Raw genomic sequence first — 18,757 nt, forward strand, 5'->3', positions numbered from 1 at the left:
TTGGCTGGAAGACATTCCAGCACCTCACGAAAACGTGCCTGTCTACGGTAAGACTGGCATGTTATTTCCACACCGGCCAACTTGTAATGAGGCCCCACTGGGCCCCATTACAAGTTTGGTGGTATTATTCTGGTAAATCCGGCGGGATACCATCAAACAGGAATTTCTGAAACCAGCACTTGGAATGACGGAATTACTGGCATATTCCAAGTGCCAGCAGCAGTAGAAATTCCCCACCCCATGGAGTCCCATACAATCTTCTTGTCTTCTTTTTCACAAGTGATGTGGGTTAATTTATTTTTGCACTCATTGTGGAAAGAGAATAGTCGTCATGCTACTGTTTTCACACTCTAATGAGAGAAAAATAAATGACAGGGGGTTCTCATATGGAAAGAGTGGGTAGGGAAGAAGAGTGATCTTTCATAAATATCTTTTTTACCTTGAATAGCCATTATGATTAAGGCAGTAAAGAACAGAAAATCACAAACCACGACAAACAGTATTTACCCATTTGAAATGAGAAGAGAACTTAATGTAAATCAAAATCGCAGAAGCAAGCTCGAAAGGTTTATATTTTGTTCCTTGACAGAATCCAAGAGAACAAGCAGGGAGTTAATATACAACTAGCAATTCTGTAGAGACAATGGTACAGCGCTTAAGTAGTTATTACAATAGTGATAAGCAGTTTGGTGATCAAGTCTGTAAATGAGGTGCTATTTGGACATTTCTTGTTGTAATGTGGAACCCTTAGGAAGGCAGTGTTGCTATATCTTAGCACCCTTTTGTGTTATGATTTTCCTTTGGAGCAATTCCAGTCCCCTGCCACTTATGGCTTTGTGGGTGATAAATAATGCCTTTAAATGAATGCTGCACTTGATTGCTAGTCAGTGTAGACCTTGAAATGCTGTTGGGATGGTTTCCATCGATGAAGGTGCCATAGTAGCCTGGGAGCAGTTTTTAAAAAAATCTCTGTAGCCTTCACAGAATTTACTGTGAAGGCCCATGCAGCACTGTTAACATCATCCAGTATAAAACTTACCAGTACGATTACTGTGAGCAATCTGTGTGGTAGGCCAGGAAAGGTATTTATTTTATTTATTTATTTATTTATTGTGCATTTGTAAGGCGCTTATACATCAAGTAAATTGTGTTTCAAATGACCAACATGGAGGAAACATGGGAATGAAAAGCAAATATAACAATGAAAGATAGAGGCAGACCTACTAGGTCTTGTGAGCATTCAGAGCGTGCAAGTGCAGAGAGAGAGAAGGGATGAGGGAGCTAGGTGTACCCAAAGAGGGAAGTTCTAGGGAATGAGCAGCTGTTAAGTGACTAGGTGAGAGTGGTCAGCTGCCAATAAATAAGTGCAGACCTGTGGTGCATAGGCCAGTGAGTGCCAAGGCAATTGCTGGGAGCGGGCAGAGGCTGAGGGCGATTGGGTGTGGGAGGCCAGGAGGGCACACAGGGTCCCTGGTCACCAATCTCAGCAACTGTGGGGTTTAGGCTGTTCCATAGGAGGGAGCCTGCAGAGAACAGAGATCGGACACCAGCTCGCTGTTTAGTGAAGCACTTGACACACAGAGAGTTGGTGCCGGAGTTGGTAAAGATCTGGAGGGAGAGTATTTACTGAGAGCCAGTTTTAGATAGCGTGGTCCCTGGCCCCAGGCAGCCTTATGGATGATGCAGAGAGATTTGAATGTGATCCTTGCAGCAACCGGAAGCCAGTGGAGAGATTATAGGGCTGGAGAGATGCAGACCCTGGGTTTGAGGCCATGGAAGCACTTGATGGAACTTGGGAAGAAGAAGTATTTCCAGGTGTTGGAAAGGTGGTCTCTCTTGTGCGGCCTACGAAGGACATCATCCAGTGTAGTATTGGTTGGGCCATGAAAGCTTCCTCCAACAGTCAGACAATAATGCTTTGGTGGGTTGTGTCATATGCTGTCGATAAATCTAATAAGAGGAGGGATCATGGCTCGTCTGAGATGGTGTTTAGGTCAACTCAGATTAGAGTGCAGGGTTGATTCTGTTCCTCAGTGTGGCCTTAACCCTACCTGGGCTTGGTGCAGAATATTTACATGTTGTGGTCAAAATGCAGAAAGGAAACAAAAATGGGACTTACAGCAGTTGTGCAATGTGCATGCTGTTGTCTGAAACAGACTCATGATACAACTTTCCTTGCTTATCATCTAGGTGTTGGTGAATCAGTTCAACTTTGTTGGACAAATGGGTGGGGCCAGAGAGTGTGAGGATGTGAGGTGTTGCTGCACTTCCTTGATAAGTTTGAAAATATTTGTGGGCATGACGCACATTTTATGAGTTAAGCGTAGTGGGCTTTCCTGGTGGTTAATACCTTTGCAGTGCAAGGTCACAGTTGACATTGGTGTTCTACATTGTCATTTTTGTAGTTTTCCTCCAGGATATTATAGCTCCAATTTATGGTTTATTTTATTAAACTTATTCAGTGCAGTGGTGTACCATTAGACAGTGGGTTTTTTGTCCAAGGGCTTGTCTGCTGCATCCAGTAGCCAGTTCTTTATCATGCACACTTCTCCCTCTGAGTACCAAAGTAAAGTACAAAAGACCTGGGTTTGGCTAAGAGTAGGTCCATTAAGGTCATCCAGATTGAGCTTCTTCCATGTACTCTTAGCGATTAGCAGGGATCTGATACGAGTAACAGCATGAGGGTGTGAAAATAAGTATAGAAGTTGCAAGGTGGTTGCTTATGGGTAGGAGAACAAGCGGGTCACTGTTATGAGACCCTCATTACAAAACATTCCATCCAGTATTTGCCCTGCCTTCTATGAATCTGTCCACAAACTCTGGGTTCTTTTATAGAGGTCAATATAGCAACAGAAAGGACAAAGTTGAGGACCTAATTATGACAAATGATGGCAAATTCCCCAGAAGACATTCACAACACAAAATCTTTGTTGATGGAGTTATTTTAATCAGAAAGTGTGCTTTATGGAAGACAGTGCGTTCACTTGGTGTCTTATCTTCATGATTAAACCGGGAAAAGGACCTCTACTTGATTCCTTTTCCCATGTGTTATTGTGCTACACATGTTTTGGGGTTCCCCAGATTTCACTTGGCTAGGAGAGTCTATTCAGCGAAGGCAGATTTTCTGGGCCTTTAGGTCTTTCCTCTGAGTGCCTTGGTGTAGTTGTCTTAGATACCAGGGATGTTTCATAACAGGGCTTTGGAGGTGGGTTGTTGGCAGTGCTCTTAAGTAGACTGTTACCATCTTCATTTACCTAGTCTAACAGTCTGTGCTTGGTGCCAGAACTGTAATATTCCTCTGGCCATTGTGAGAAACCTGAGGGTATTCTCACTTCTTCTCCCCCTGTGTCCTCTGTTCAGGTGGCCAGGGAATGGCCATCGCTGATTGATACAGAACCTGGGGGTGGACAAGCGAGGGAGGATCACTTGGGTGGAGTGTCATTGGGGATTGGGAATGGGAGATCCACGGGTGAGACACGGTATCCCCCTTTTCCTACTGATGGCCAATCTACCCTTAACCCTCCCACGACCTCTTTAGGTTGCGGTAAAACTTCTTCCTTCATTTTCCCACAGGTAACATCAATTGGTACAGGGACATAATATTTAGAGAGAGCTGTGAATCCAGGTCAGAGCCGAGAAGCCAAGGAGCAGGGAGCTGCTGTCACGACCCTCAGCCCTGACCCCCACTGGCAAGCCCACAAGCCAGGTGGAATCAGGGCTCGGATCTTTAATAAGGCCAGACTTTCACTTTTCAAGCCCTCTTGGGGCCAGTCCTGGCGCCTTTGGCGCCAGGCTCATCAGTTGGGAGAGGCATCTGGTTAAGGGACTACTTTATTGAGGCTTTCAGCCAACATGGAGGCATCCACATAGCTGGGTTCCTAGAACCAAGCTATGCTGTCTAGTGCTTTGGTTGTGGTGGCCTAGGGACTACTTTACCTGGACTACTTTACAGTGGCTATTTAAACCACACCCGAACAATAACACACGCTTCGCGTTACTTTGCTTCTAGCAACGTGACGCTGACCGTGTCCAGCTTCTCGCGAACCCGACGAATTCCGGACCTGCAGAAAAAACAAAGAAACATCGTTTTTTTTTTTTTTTAAAAACATTTTTATTATTTCAACCAACAAACAATACAGACCAAATATACAATACAATATACCTTAATACAGTTTGAATGTGTACAGTATGCAATTTGATCTCCAATCCCCAAACCCACCCCCCCTACAAGCCCATCAAGTCTGTTTACTCTGTGTTTGCGCTGCGCGGTGTGGTACATTCTCCATTGGAATCCGCCAAATTTGGCTTTGTTCCAAACAATTCCGATATCAATGATTTCCAAGCCAACAGGGTTCCCACCTCTTCTCCCCTTCCCATCATACTGGACTCCTGCCATACCACAGTCTCTGCTTCCGCCCACTTTTGCAATTCCTTCCACCATATCTCCACCTGCGGTTTCTGACAAGCCTTCCACCCCATGGCAATCCTCCTCTTAGCCAGCACGTATGCCAAGTCCTTCAGTTTGTTAACGTGCTTCAGTTTTTGCGATCTAGGGAACCCCCCCAATAAGCAGGCCCATGCTGACTCTACCACCAGTGTAACTCCTTTATCCGCCATTTTCGCCGCTATCTCGCCCCAGAAGCGCCCAACCACAGGGCAGGACCAAAACATGTGTGTCATGTCTGCCTGCTCTTCATTGCACTTGGGACATGCTTGTCTGCCTGCATTTTTAAACCTTGATATCCTCAGGGGCGTCATGTACGCCCTATGCGTAATATATAATTGTATTTGTTTCAACCTAGCATTTCTCAACACCTTCTGATGATACCACAAAGCCCGCTCCCACATCCTATCTTCCATCGGGGCCCCCACCTCAGTTTCCCAATCTAATCGAAGTTGTACTGGTTCTTTACCAATCTTAAGCATCAACATTTCATACAATCTTGAAATCTCGTGCCCTCCCTCTGTTATATCATATATAGTGTCCACGGTACCATCCGGCTCTGCTTCTAGTATAGTTTCGGGCAAAGCCCTCTTAATTTCCCACACTAATCTATGATATGTAATATATTGACCTACGTGTAGACCTGTTTCCTCGCCCAACTTTTCCCAACTTATGATGGCTCCCTCCCGCCAAACATCTCCCACCGTTGCCAACCCCGCTGATTCCCAGTGGGTTCTAATCCTCCTCCGCAGTTGCTCATCTCTTAACAAAGAAACATCGTTAGCAGCAGAATCTTACCTGCAATCTTCATCCATCTCTGCTCACAGCTCCTGGGCATCTCTGTTGGAGGAGTTCACCGCCCGGATCGAGGGATCTGAGAAAAGGAGAAAGACATTATTAACGGAGGTACTAGAGCCATTACAACCATAAAAGCGCTTAAAGACTTACCTGGCTGGTTACTTCTCGACCGGCACTGCTCCAGAAACCCCATCTGCACTGGGTACTCTCCGCGACCTACGAAAAGGGGAAAAACACAGGTCAGTGAGGACAAGGCATCGCTGCGCTATGCAAAGCGCCTCCTTACCGCATCATAGAGCTATAGCGTGCCATCATCTCCCGGTGAGAACCAGCACATCCCGTTCTCCGAGTGGACACTCCACGCCCCTAGAGGAGATAAAAAGAGACATTAGAACAGACAAAGGCATGCAAGAAATACAACGCCATTAATTGCAATAAGACCTACCTGAAAGACACTACAAGGGCCGCAGTCAGTGAAGTAACTGGACCGCCAGCGCCCACAAAAGACAACGCGCCCCTGCCCAGAGAGCAGGACGGAGAGCCCACCGATTCCGGCAACCAGGTGAGAAGAGAACCTGGAGGGGCTGGAAATATAAGGAGGTGGGGGATTAAACTGCTTACCTTGGTCGCCCAGTCCTGACATAGTCTTCATTTTCCATGCAGAATTCCCTTGACACCGAGACCACAGGGGAACCATCAGGAAGGGCATCAGTGACCAGCTGGCTGGGTGGCGTCCCCGTGGATACCAGGTGAGTGTAACAGCTACAGCGAGAGAATCCTGGAAGATCCGGAGGAGAGCGGCATGCCGAGACCCTGGCCCGGTGTCTGTAAGGGGCTGCAGTATAGCTAGGAGCCGTGTCTCCAAGGAGCCGGAGCGAGGCAGCCCCTGTCCTGCTGGCGGTGTGCAGAAGAGTGCTTGTTCCCTTGGGACATGTGCCCGTACAATCAGGGTCTTAGGGGAAGGTGGTGAAATGCTGACCTCGTTCCCATATGCCCGGAGAGATCGCTCACCAGCGCAACGCTATCCTGTGAGTTTCAAGCCTGTAAGCGAGAAAACCTCAGAGTGTGCTGCTAGCTGGAATAGGAAGGGAGAAAGATTTTTTGCAAGCGTCACAAAGCAGAAAGCAAGAGAAATAACTGAAGTGAATGGAAAGCAAAGAAAGGCACTAAGAGAGCGGAAAGGAAGAACAAGGCCCGAAAGTAGATAAAAAGGGTGCAAGTGACCCGAAAGTAAAGGAAAGGTGCCAGTGAGCCCTGAAACGCAAAGAGAGCGGAAAGGAAGTAAAAAGGCTTGAAAGTAAATAAGAAGGGCGCGAGTGACCTAACAGTAAAGGAAAGGTGCAAATGAGGACCGATGAGCAAAATAAGTGTGCAAGAGTCACAGTGAGAGCGAAACAATGGTGCAAGAGGCACTATAAGGAACAGGACAGATGCAAGGGTGCATGAAAGTTAAGAAGTAAATGTGCAAGAGGCACAAATAAGAAAAAGTTAATCAAAGGAAGGTGCCAGGGGCACGACAAGGTGAAACTGAAGGAGAAAGTCAAAGAAGGTGCAAGTGTGCAGAGCAAAGTGGAAGAGAACTAAGGGGTGCAGGACAGTACAGGAATACAGAGAGGGGCCAAAGATCAGAGTGGTCGTGCTTGGGAGGAGCATTTAACCTAGTGTAAGTAAAAGGCACATCCTGACAAGTTGTACTTGTGTTTAAAACTGAAGGGGCCTAAGCTTGGGGAAGGGAACCCTGAAAGGCCTAAGAGAAACAGCATTTTTCAACTGAACTTGTGGTTGGAACTGAAGGGGCTTGAACTTTGATGATAGTGACCAAGCCACACCTTGTGAGAAGACCACCTGAAACCAGCCTTGGTATATATTTCTTTTTGAATCACTAATTTTCTTTAAAGAGACTTCCTACCACATTTTATCAAAGAGTGAGGGCAAGCACAGGTTTAGATACAGACAGATTTTGGTTTTGGACTTTCACACATCGACGGCCCTTAGGAACATCAGTTGAGCGAACCATCCCTGGACACCTAAGTTTTACACCAACCCCAGCATTATAGTAATTCAAGGTTTTGAAACTATAACACCTGAGTCTGTGTCGCCCTTGATACCATGCCTGTTTCACATTATGCATGGTAATGATTGAGTCTTTCTTTCATAATGTAAGGCATGAGTGCCGGTAGGGCTTTTATTTGTGATTTGTGACTCATTGCCTGAAGGGCGTGTATACCCACCCTGAAGCATGGTGAACCTGCACTTCAGCTGTCCACCTTGCAATTTCTATGGATCGATTAACTGCATTCCATGTTCTGTGGTGTTGTGCACTGTCACAAAGAAGGACGCAACAGGAAACTGGACTGTAAAGTCCACACATAGGTCCTCATTACAAGTCTAACGTTCTGGAAATAAGGGTGCTGGCAGCAACATACCAACACCCTTTCCAGACAGGCAGACTAAAACTGTGCCTGCCTGCGCTATTGCGTGCGGCAGCTCTGACCTGCCGAGTGCAATGGCCCGGTAGGCACAGTTGTCATGGAAGCACCGGCACCATTACTAACAGTGCCAGTGCTTCTGAGTCCCCATTCCCATGGAGTCCTATAAGACTACAGGACTCCATGGGAATGGGGTCTAACATTTCCCGTTGCCTGATTTCCCGGGCTGACGGGACTTGTAATGTTCCGGTGGCACTGGGATCTCAGGTGGCGGAAACTGTGTTAGAGACCGGCAGCAACCCACCGGTAGCACCGGGGGGTTACTGCTGGTCTTGTAATGAGGCCCATAGACTTTATTTGCAAAGACGGGGAGAAATAGGGAATGGCGAAGTAGAAAGCCTCTTGGGCAAGAGGAGATTGAACAGCAAACTAAAGGTTTAGCTCCAGTCCACAGTCTCCCTTGCCAGGATCCATCTACCAACAGCCTGCGGGCCTGGACACCCCAAACAGTAAGAATGATAAAAACAGGTTGGAGAACTCCGATGGAACTAGGGCGTGGGAGGGAGAGGGTTTACTAGACAAACAGAAAGATGGGAGATTTCTACAATCAACAGAAAAGGGTGCCATGATCGGTCAAACAATATTGTACAACCTCTGTTTTAGACAAACCTATTGTCCAGACTCCAAAAGACCAGGCCATAATCTAGAAAGCAAGGTTTCTTGGGTGATCACCCCACGACAGTGTCCACAAATGTCAATCAGTCTTCGGGAGTTGTAGGGTTCCAGCAGACCTCCTTGTCCTCAGTGGGGTCCTCTCCTCTGGGAACTGTGAGAAACCAGAAGGTGTCTCACCCACTAGTCCCTTGGGATCTGTCATCCAGGTAACCAGGACAAGGCCATCGCTTTTGGATCCAGTTCCTGTGGGTGGACCACTGCTGGAGCATCACCTGGGTGAGGAGTCTTCGGGGAGTGGGAGTGGGACACCGGATTGTGACACCTTTACCCCATCCTACCAGGTAGGATATTTAGGAACTCTACCACCACCTTTTACAACACAAACACTTTCTCACTGACAGCCCGCTATGAGAGAAAACAGATTAACACCCGAGCAGTATACCTGACGTGTCCCAATGCAATGGTCAAGTGAGGTCAGGCAATTGCTGACCATCACACACACCTGACTCCCATTAAGCTTCCCCACACAGATAAAAGGCGGAGCACAAGAACACACTCTGCGTGAGGTAAAGCACACGAGCAAACAGCGGTTTCGAGACGGCAGCTGAATCACGAGGCGAAAGATGACAAAACAGAAGGGGATTGCAAGGAGGAAAGTTCCCTTAACCTTTTCGTCAAGGAACAGTTATTTTCCAGGAACCTGAGGAATAGAAAGTGTAAGACCAGGAAACCAGGGTCAAGAATCCTGAATTGTGTGTTGGAGATACCCGGGGCTCTCGTGCATCAATAATCAAGGCAGGGAGAATCACCAGCTTCTGTGGTACCGTCCTTGGCTCCAAGAACAAAGCAGCATCAGTGAAATCAACACAGCCGGTGAGTTGGGGAGACCAATAGAAGACCAGTCTGTGTTGAAGCCAGGGTTGTAAGCACCAACATTGTATGGCGAGCACTGGAACAAACATTGTTAAAACGTGTGTGATGAAAGATGAAAGTAGAGTCGAACTGCTAATGAGGGATTGAAGTTTGAAACCAAGATATAATACCTTTGACAAAGTTGTTTGGCACCGTGTGGGTGGTCAATCGAAGGTCTCTGTAAGGTATCCAGCTGAGAAGTGGCAGGAGTGAAAGTTGAAAGCATTATATGTCTACAAAGAATTGTGAATCAAAGTGGTCCTGCGACGGGTCGAGCAAAATCCTGTGCACAATTGAAAGTCTTTGATTTTGTGAAGTAAAGAAAGTTTGGAAAGTAGATAAATTGGTCCGAGCCCACTGAAGGGAGACTAATTGAAGGTTTTTGTGTTAAGGTGGGTCTGAGCACGGCAGAGGGGGACCCAGGGTGAACAGTGAACCATCCAAGAAATTGGATACATGAAAATCCTGAGAGCATTGTGCTAATGTGCATCTGAGCCCGGCGGAGGGGGACCCGAGGTGAATCGTGAATCACCTGAGAAATTGTGTGCATGTGAAATCCTAAACCGGAAGGAACTTTAATGCTTATTTGTCACATGAAGCCCTCTGGGATAAGAGAATTTGAATGGCAAAGAGGCTTTGGCACAGAAGGCACTGATGCTGAGGTTTTGAACTGCATCCTTGTGCTAAAGAATCCAGAATGTGTGCGAAGCTCGAGTGTGCTGCCTTGTCCCTTGCTGAAAACATGGGGAAGGGGAGCTAACGACTCAGATATCCTGACATATCATTTCTTGAAACCTTTCTTTTACATAACATTGTTTCTCACAGTATTTGTATTTAGAGTTAAGAACTGGCAATAGGTTTATTAGTATAGGCCCTTTTATTTTTTGACAAGACTCGACTACGAATGCGTTATTATTATTTGATGGTCGTAGCTTGCTCCCATCTTTTGATTTAGGATTAAATAGGCATTTTTCAAACCCAATTGAAGTTCAATAAGCACCCTTGAACTGTGATCACGTGTGTCTGTCTTACTGTTTGATACCATGCCTTTCTTACAGAACCCTAACCATTGCTGGTCGTCTGCACATTGGCTGTGTCGCCTCCTGGACGGTAGATGGCATCTGGTGGTTGTTGAACTCCTCATGTCCTCAGGGCTTGAGGATGGGCAGGTGCGTAGTTCTCCTTCCTACATTAACGGTTTCCTGGGCTTGGCAGCACAGCATGGGACAACTGGGGTAGATATTCCCCCACCATTTGGGTTAGTCTGGGTAGAATTTCCGCCCCCTCCACCTAGGTACAATTGCGCAGGTTCTCTCAAACTGCTCCTGCCATTCTCGTCTGAACCACTGCCTTCTCTTACTGGTATTGCTCATGCCATGGATATTGCGCCCCGACTTGAGCATCCACCAAAATTAGATCTATTGCCCCTAACTCGCTTCAGAAATTCTGACTGGTCCTGACAGCAGTTGACCAGGTCCCCAAGAGGTCTATTACCTTGAGGCTCATTACAGGTCTGCCGGTAACCCACCTGTAATACCAGTGGTTTGCCGGCAAACCTGTTACCGCCAATGATTGGGGCAATTCTTTGCTGGTAGGGGCCTGAACTCCTGGCAGGTCAGGCCTGCCGGTAGTCCACTGCCCCTAACGGCTAACTCAGAGTGTGTCGGTTCGGTAAAAATGCTTGCATATTATCAGCATTTATTCCAGCATTTTTACTGGACTGGCACACTCATAATGAGGCCATTTGTCCTTCCTTTTTGTCAGGGCAGTAGACAACAGTGGGGCCATGAACCTAACCCCCTTCTGGTCCCTGGCTCTGCTGCTAGGAGGCAATCCCGGGTTGCACTCTACAACTCTTATCTTCTTCCTCCTCCGCCTCCTCTTGCTCTGATTCCACCATCCCATCTTTTCAGCTTTTATTCCTATTCCTCTCGCTCTCACCCATACGCTCTCGAGTCCTCCTCCAACAGGTCCCTTTTTCTTCTTTGCTCCTTGCGCTCTCCGCCTCCTAATTTTCTCCTCCTCTTCCCTCTCTTTCAGTATCATCAGCTCCTCTCTTCTGCTCAGGTTTTTTATAGTGTGTGTAACAAATAACATTGGGGCAATAGGCACTCTGATTGGTTGTCCTTCCATTCCCTTACTAAATTTCTCTGAAGTTGTTTGGTAGTGGGCCAGTGGGTAGATTCCCTGCCCTTAACTCCAGCTGAGGGGTGTTTTCTAATGCTTTCGTTTGTGTGCCCACCATGCTACGGTCAGATGTGATTGTCATGGCTGCTTCCGAAACCAGTGATCTGCCTGGTAAAAGTGCAGAGAACTGGCTTTCAGTGTTCTGCTCACGTGCTATTAACAGAATGCCGAAGGTCTTGACTGTGAATCTAGGTTGGATGCCCCATTCCCGTATATGATGTATGTTTTCCTTTAGAGTCCGGTCAGCAAACCAGGTTGGGTTGTCCCTCTGATACACACCACATTAGGACACGCAGTCTGTGTGACTTTCTTCTCCTGCAAAGGATTCTCCTTCTTGTCCCTGCCCACCGTGTGGCACAGTAGCTTTCTGTCTATCTTAGCACTTTTAGAAGCCTGACTGGTTTTCCGGTGACCAGGTGAACAAATTACTAAACCAATGAGTGACACGTGAATATGTTAGGAGGCCAATCAAACCAGAAGCAAACGGTGGCGATTATTATGCTATGTAGTAAAACCTAAAATGAAGAAACAGCATTACTTAATTAAACCCATTCATAGATTCCCTAGAATGAACAATTTGATAGGGTTATGGCATACATAGTAGTAAGCCCTTTTATAATCAAATTATATGAGACTATTACAGTCCCAGGATGCCTGAGAGGTGCTTCATGGCACTAGCCTTCTGCTGGCTACCTTCCCTGATAACCAAAGGGACTCTGTGTTAACTTCCCTCCACAAAACAACTCTCTGCCCATCGTGGATGGTGCTTCAGTGGAAAGTAGCTAATAGATCTGTGGGGAGTAACCTGCTGCCGTACGGAGGTTTTGGCCACCAAAACCAAATCACCTCTAGCCAGTAAGGTCAATGCTGAGGGATCATAGGAGTCACAGGCCAACATATCTGAAGGGTTGCACATTGCACAGAAATATACTACATTCCTCAGGATTCCAGTTCAGACAGGCCTGCGAGAGATGGATCAGAAACCAGGGTGCTGGAAGGGACTTTGGGTAAAGGGTAATCAAGGGCATACATTTTGAAGGCCCCACAATTTACTCCAGCTTCAACAGGCAGCAGAGGCTAAATTGACTGAGCTAGTGGGTTGAGTAATTCCCAATTTGCCCCTTTGCAATCCTCTTTGGTGATAATAAGGAGGGCACTCTCCATCACTTGGATACTGATATATTAGGAGCACGCCTGTAGTTTACAATAATTGTAACCCTATTGCATGGCGGAAACAGGAAACTCAATCTACTGCCCTTTGGTGGAAAAGAAGAGATCGGAGAAATGGGAAGAATCAATCCAACTCTGAGGTTACAGGAGGAACCTTTTGGCTACTAAAAACGGACATCAAGATACTATCTCGACTGGAATGAGTTACAAATACCTGCAATTTTAAATAGGGGCGGGTTTGCTAAAACAGTGGAGGGCGGGAGAGTGGATACTGAAACAGGCAATTCTCGTTTTTTTCCTTTTTCATTGTGTTTCATAAGATAGAATGCTTATTTGTTTTGTCTTGAAGCCCCTAAAATATGATTAAATTGGACTCTTGATTAAACAAACATCTGTAACGAGAATGAATGTTGCTGCGTTTGACATCACTTTGGTGATGGGTTGTGTGAGAAAAGTTGTGCTGTCTGAAATGATGATCACAACGATGAAAAACAGGCAGCTGGCTTGCTACTGTTGCTTTCTGTATGAACCAGCTCAATACAAAATTAATTGTTTAAAAGATACTTGCCCATCTTTTGTTGTGTCTGCTACCCCTGCTAGCAGTTGCAGAGTCTTCGGATTGTAATGCAGGTCTGTGTGCAGCCCAAGGTATTTCTGCACAAAGTCTGCTGGGGTCATGTAACTCTCTCCATCTTTCTCCACACTGGCATACTGAAATATAGAAAAGGCAGCAATTAATGGACGAAATAGACAATCAACTTCAAAGGCAAACACGGCCTGCAGTTTTAGGACAAGAATGAAGGCAAACCAATCCAAGCCAGGTGCGCGATTATGACCTGTTAAACTGGAAAAATTAATCCTCAGAGTCACACCCATCGCCTTGTCCCAGAACCCAGTGAAATGCCAGAGTAGGAGAATATCCTGCAAGGCCAGTTTTATTGTCTTACATGTTTTCTGTTAGAAATCAACATTCTCCTTGATAGAATCCATCCCCTAGTTTCCCACTGGACCTAAAAATGCACTTCCATCAGTTAAGGAAAGCAAATGTGCATTCAGGATGTGGGGCAGAGACAATCCACTGCAGCTAGCGTTAGGAAAGGATCTATGAGGAATTACTGCATTTGCAGATATCGAGTAATTCAACACATTCCAAAACTTTGTCTACTGCAATACTCCAACTCACTGACTCCACTGCAGAGCAGTGCCCCAGGATGGAACGGTGGGCTGAAGCCGTGGATGCTACTTTTTTTATTTTAATAAAACAAATGTTATTGATTTTCATCGCAAATAACATACACATTAACTCAAACCAGTATAACCACAGGTCGATCCATCCGTGTTCCAAAGCATATTGCATCCCACCCTCCCCGTCCATTCCCTCCTTCCCGCACCCCACTCATACCCATCCCCAAAGCAGCTGTTCCACCCAGTGATGCCCGTTCTTCCCTCCTACTCCCGCCCTCCCCATCGTTCCCTAATCCAATCCCCCATACAAGGGGCCTCATCAGGGGTTGGGCAGAGCGGCAAAAATGCGGCAGTAACTCTATTACTGCCGCATTACTGCTCTGCCCAATTCCAAGTTTGGGGGAAGGTCGGAGCACTGACTCCCAGCTTGAGCTCCAGCCCATATTATAGACCCCCGTCCCTTTATACTGTCTTCTCTAGTTCTACGCAATAGTCCATTCTCTCTAGCCACCATTGGAAGGCAGGAGGCCATATGGGTAACCCATTCTTGTGCCAACATTTTCTTGCCCAGTGTCAGGGCAGTCCAGAGCAGTGATTTCGTCCCTTGCATTAAATCCGGATTATCACATACATTTACCAGGATCAATTTAGGACAGTCCGGTATTGTTTTACCCACCATACCGGACAACTTGCCTCTCACTTTGTCCCAAAAGGATTTTACTACTGAGCATTCCCAAACCAAATGAAAAAAGGAGCCCATTCCCGCCTTACATTTCAAACACATGGGGTCAGCAGCCTTGCCCATCCATTGCAGGCGATCTCTACTATAGTACACTCTATGCAGCACCTTATATTGTATTAGCCATAGTTGTACTGTAATGTTCGCCTCCCTCAGTGACCCCAATGCCTCCACACAATCCTCTTCATCCAGTGAGCAGGGTTCCCCTCCCATGAGTCCCTAAAATTCATCAGAGGCTTGGAGGTGAAGCTATTAAGCATCTGATAGAATCACGTGATCCCCTTCTCCCTGATCTCCCGCTCCATGAGATTGGCTTCTATTGGTGATCTATTTGGTATATCCTACGTGTCTCGCCCTGCCCGGGACATTGCATGCTGCAATCTAATATATGTATATCGGTCCCTCTCCCCCAGTTCATACCACCCCTGAAACTGCTGGAACGCGGAGAGTTAGTTTTGTGGCACGATATCTGCTAGTCGTGGGATGCCTTTCTCTTGCCACTTCTGCGGTACAGCCAATTTTTTGACTTACGGCAAGTCTGCATTACCCCATATTGGTGCCTCCTTGGTTACCACCCGCCACATCCCAATGCCCTCAAAGCGACCTTCCAGGAGACAAGTACACTGGCCCACGGCCTCGTGAATCACCTACAGAGCGGCAACAGAGTCCATCCTACCAAGTTCCCGCTCTATTTGTGGCCACCCTCTTCCCCCAAACAACCATTCATTGATCACCACCAACTGGGAGGCACAATAGTAATGTTGTACGTTTGAGACCACAAACCCCCTATCCCACACCAATCTCGACTGCATTTTCAATGCTACCCGTGGAGTCTTATCTCCCCATATGATCCCCCTCTGCAAGCGTTCTATTGTACGAAAAATCCCTGTGGGAACCCGAGCTGGAGCATTTTGCAACACATGTGGAAACGTGGTAACAACATAATCTTGAACAAGTTCGCTCTTCTAACTAAGGATAACGGCAGTGTCACTCAATGTTTTGCATCGCTACTCAGCCGGTTCAGCACTAAGTCCAGGTTATTCCTGAGAAACTGTGCACTTTCTAGTCCTACCGTGATACCCAAGTACTTAAATTAAGATTTTACTATCAAAACGGGGCACCCATCTGGGACCGCTGCGTCCCCTTACTGGGCCATCATTAGGACTGACTTTTCCCAATTGATCCTTCGACCACTAACATCCCGCAAATCCTGAAAGACCTCCATCACCCGCGACCCGGTGCGCTTGGGGTCTTTCAAATAGAGAAGTACATCGTCCCCATATAGAGAAATGCAGTCTTCTCCCCCATCCCCTACCCATCAGCCTCTCAAACAGGAGGTCCAATAAGACTTGTGTTGTTAGGGGCTCCATTGCCATCGAAAACAACAATGGCGATAACGGGCAGCCTTGCCTAGTCCCCCGCTGGAGCGAGAAGATACCGGAGGTCCACCCGTTCACTTGTACCCAATCCTCCAGGTCCCTATATAACAGCTTGGCCCACCTAATAAACCATGGCCCAAACCCAAATCAATCCATGACCGCCCATAGGTATTCATAGGAATTCAATGCTTTCTCACATGCAACTGTGTGTGGGCCTCATAGGGAGGGGATCGCGTCCAAAGCGTTATGTAGGAGTCTAATGATCATTCTGGTGGCCCTACCCAGTACAAACACACACTGATCCGGATGAATTAATTTGCCTATAATTGGCAGCAGTTTTTTGGCGAGCACTTTTGCAAGGATCTTCGGTATCAGGTCCATAGACCTTTTTTAAAAAAGCGAGAAAAAAACCTATTTAGAAAGATTGCTCTGTGACCACACAGAGCGGTCTTTCTAAATCAAACTGTCATGGAAATGTAATTATTTCCGTTTTTGTAGGCCGTCTAAAATCGGGCGAAAAAAATTGGTCTTCTGGTTAGGCGACTTACAAAAATAGAAAATAATGACATAGAACCATTTGGGCGCCACTGTGCCATTTAGACACATCACTTTGGACAGTTCCCTCCCACTCTCTTCCGTGTTCAGTTTGGCATGCATGGCCTCCGCCGCTTCCACTTCCCGCTCCAGCTGGTTCATTCTGTCCCTACACCCCTTGAGATGCTGCCGCACCACTTGCATCACCTTCCCCGTTAACAATGCCTTATATGCCTCCCAAAGGGTGAATTTCTTATCTACCGTCCCTACAATGTTCAGAAGTATGCCTCTGATTCCTCCCTGATGGCCTTCACTATTGTGTTGTCCTTCAGGTAAAACGTGTTAAGCTGCCAACCCCCTCTTTGCACCCTTCCTTCCACTCGTATTTTAACCAGCAGAGTGGAGTGGTCTTATACCCAACTTGGAAGAAACTTAGCTGATATCACCCTGCCTGCCAATGTTCCAGGAAGAAACAAATAATCTATTCTTGAGAACAGAATGTGCATTGGAATAGAAGGAGAAGCCCTGTTCATCAGGGTGGAGTTCCTTCCAAATGTCCATCAGCCGTGTTGCCTCTATGAATGTTTTAAGTTTTGTGTGGATTGACGCTGCCTGCCCCTGTACGGCAATATGTCTACTGCTAGCCCCACTGTATCGTTAAAGTCCCTACCCACCAGTGTAATGTCCCCTCCATGCTCCGCTAACAGCTTCTGCAATTGTTGCAGTGTATCCCCCTGTAGTGTCTGTGACGCATACGCACTGACGAGATACACTGTTTCACCCCACAGAGACTTGCTCAGGAGAATTACCCTTCCCCCATGACCCCTCTCCACATGATCCCTCTCCACTTGACTCACCTCTAGCGATATTGACTTCTGCACTAGGATTGCAACCTTCCTGGAGCCTCTCGTAAAACCTGAATGCTCCACTATCGAATAGCGATTCCTCCCCTGAAACCTGCACGCCGTCCCAGTCATATGAGTCTCTTGTAGCATCACAATATTCGCTTGATGGAGCGCTAAATATTTTGCCACTAACCCTTGCTTAATCTTGTCCAGCAATTAATTAAAATGTTATGTCATACAGCTTAGCAACCTAGGTTGTGTCCTATCCTCCTCTGCCATCCAAAGTAAAAGAAAACACATCCAGATCTGAGATAGGCTTACCACCCTCCTCCCTTGTCGTCCCGTTCTCCCCAGTATTGCATGAGTGCATTAATATTGACCTGTATCCAACAATTAACCCCGTCCTATGCTACTCCCAACATGAAGCATCTGTCGCCCCATTACAATGAACCAAACTGTGATCGTCCTAGCCCACTGGTGGGTGATCCGGGCATGTGCTGCTCACGGCGTCCCTCCAGCTCCGCTCTGGCTATTGACACTCATGCGCCATGCTTGCTTCAGGTTGCTCCGGCTCAATTGATAGTTCAAATCCAGAGGCTCACTTGTCAGCAATCTTCATATCCTCCATTCTGGGCCATCAACGGAGCCCACGGCCTTCTGCTTCCCTGGTGTTGCTCCGTTGTCTTAGGGCCTCTCCAACAGCCCAGTCCCAGGCCTCTGTCAGGCTTTGAAAAAAACCTGACCCCTCCCTGCTCTATCACCCTGAGGGTTGCCGGAAAGAGCATCACATATTTGATCTCAGCATTTCACAGTCTTTTCTTGACCTCAAATTAGTGTCTAGCCTTCTGTATCGCCCTTATGCATTCCGAATAGAACGTCACCTTGGCACCATTGACAAGTATTGGACCCTTCTTCTTCAGCGCCTGCAATATCGTATCCTGATAGTTCAATATCTTTACGATCACCAGCCTGGGGTGGGCCCATGGAATCACCCTGCTCGGGACTCTTTGGGCTCGTTCCACAGAGAGGAATTTGGAAAGGCCTGACTGACTAATCCATTCTGACAGCCACTTCTCCAAATTCAGTTCCATGGATGTCCTTATACTTTTCCTGGGAGGCCCAGAACCCTGATGTTGTTGCGACATGCCCTCCCATGAGCATCCTCCGCTCTGTCCTCCAGCAGTTTCTTTCTTTGCTTGAGCTCCTGTATGTCCTTTTTCATGGGCTGAAGGGAGTCTTCCACTTCTGAGATTCTGTGTTCTGCTTCCCCCACACTAGCTGATATTTTCTGCATGGCCTGCCTGAAAAAGCTCACCTCCAACCGCATCCACCTTCTTTTCAAGCAAGGTTTTGGATTCCGTGATTGCGAGCAGCAGCTCCCTCATGGAGGGCGACGCTTCTGTCTCTTCTCCCCCGCTAGCCAGTTTATCTTCCTCTGCAAAAGCGTCCATCTATGCTTG

The 18,757-nt window shown here is 47.0% G+C and overlaps 1 protein-coding gene across 1 annotated transcript in view; it reads right to left on the reverse strand.

The window, feature by feature from the left end:
* SLC25A12 (solute carrier family 25 member 12) overlaps positions 1-18,757 on the reverse strand; it is an 881,399-nt gene that overhangs the window by 677,037 nt on the left and 185,605 nt on the right. The window contains exon 3 of the mRNA XM_069616206.1: positions 13,184-13,326. Within this exon, the coding sequence (XP_069472307.1) occupies positions 13,184-13,326 (143 nt within the window). The remainder of the gene's footprint in view (positions 1-13,183; positions 13,327-18,757) is intronic.

This window comes from Ambystoma mexicanum, chromosome 9 (genome assembly GCF_040938575.1).
Source record: "Ambystoma mexicanum isolate Mex_15411 chromosome 9, UKY_AmexF1_1, whole genome shotgun sequence".
NCBI classification, from domain to species: domain Eukaryota; kingdom Metazoa; phylum Chordata; class Amphibia; order Caudata; family Ambystomatidae; genus Ambystoma; species Ambystoma mexicanum.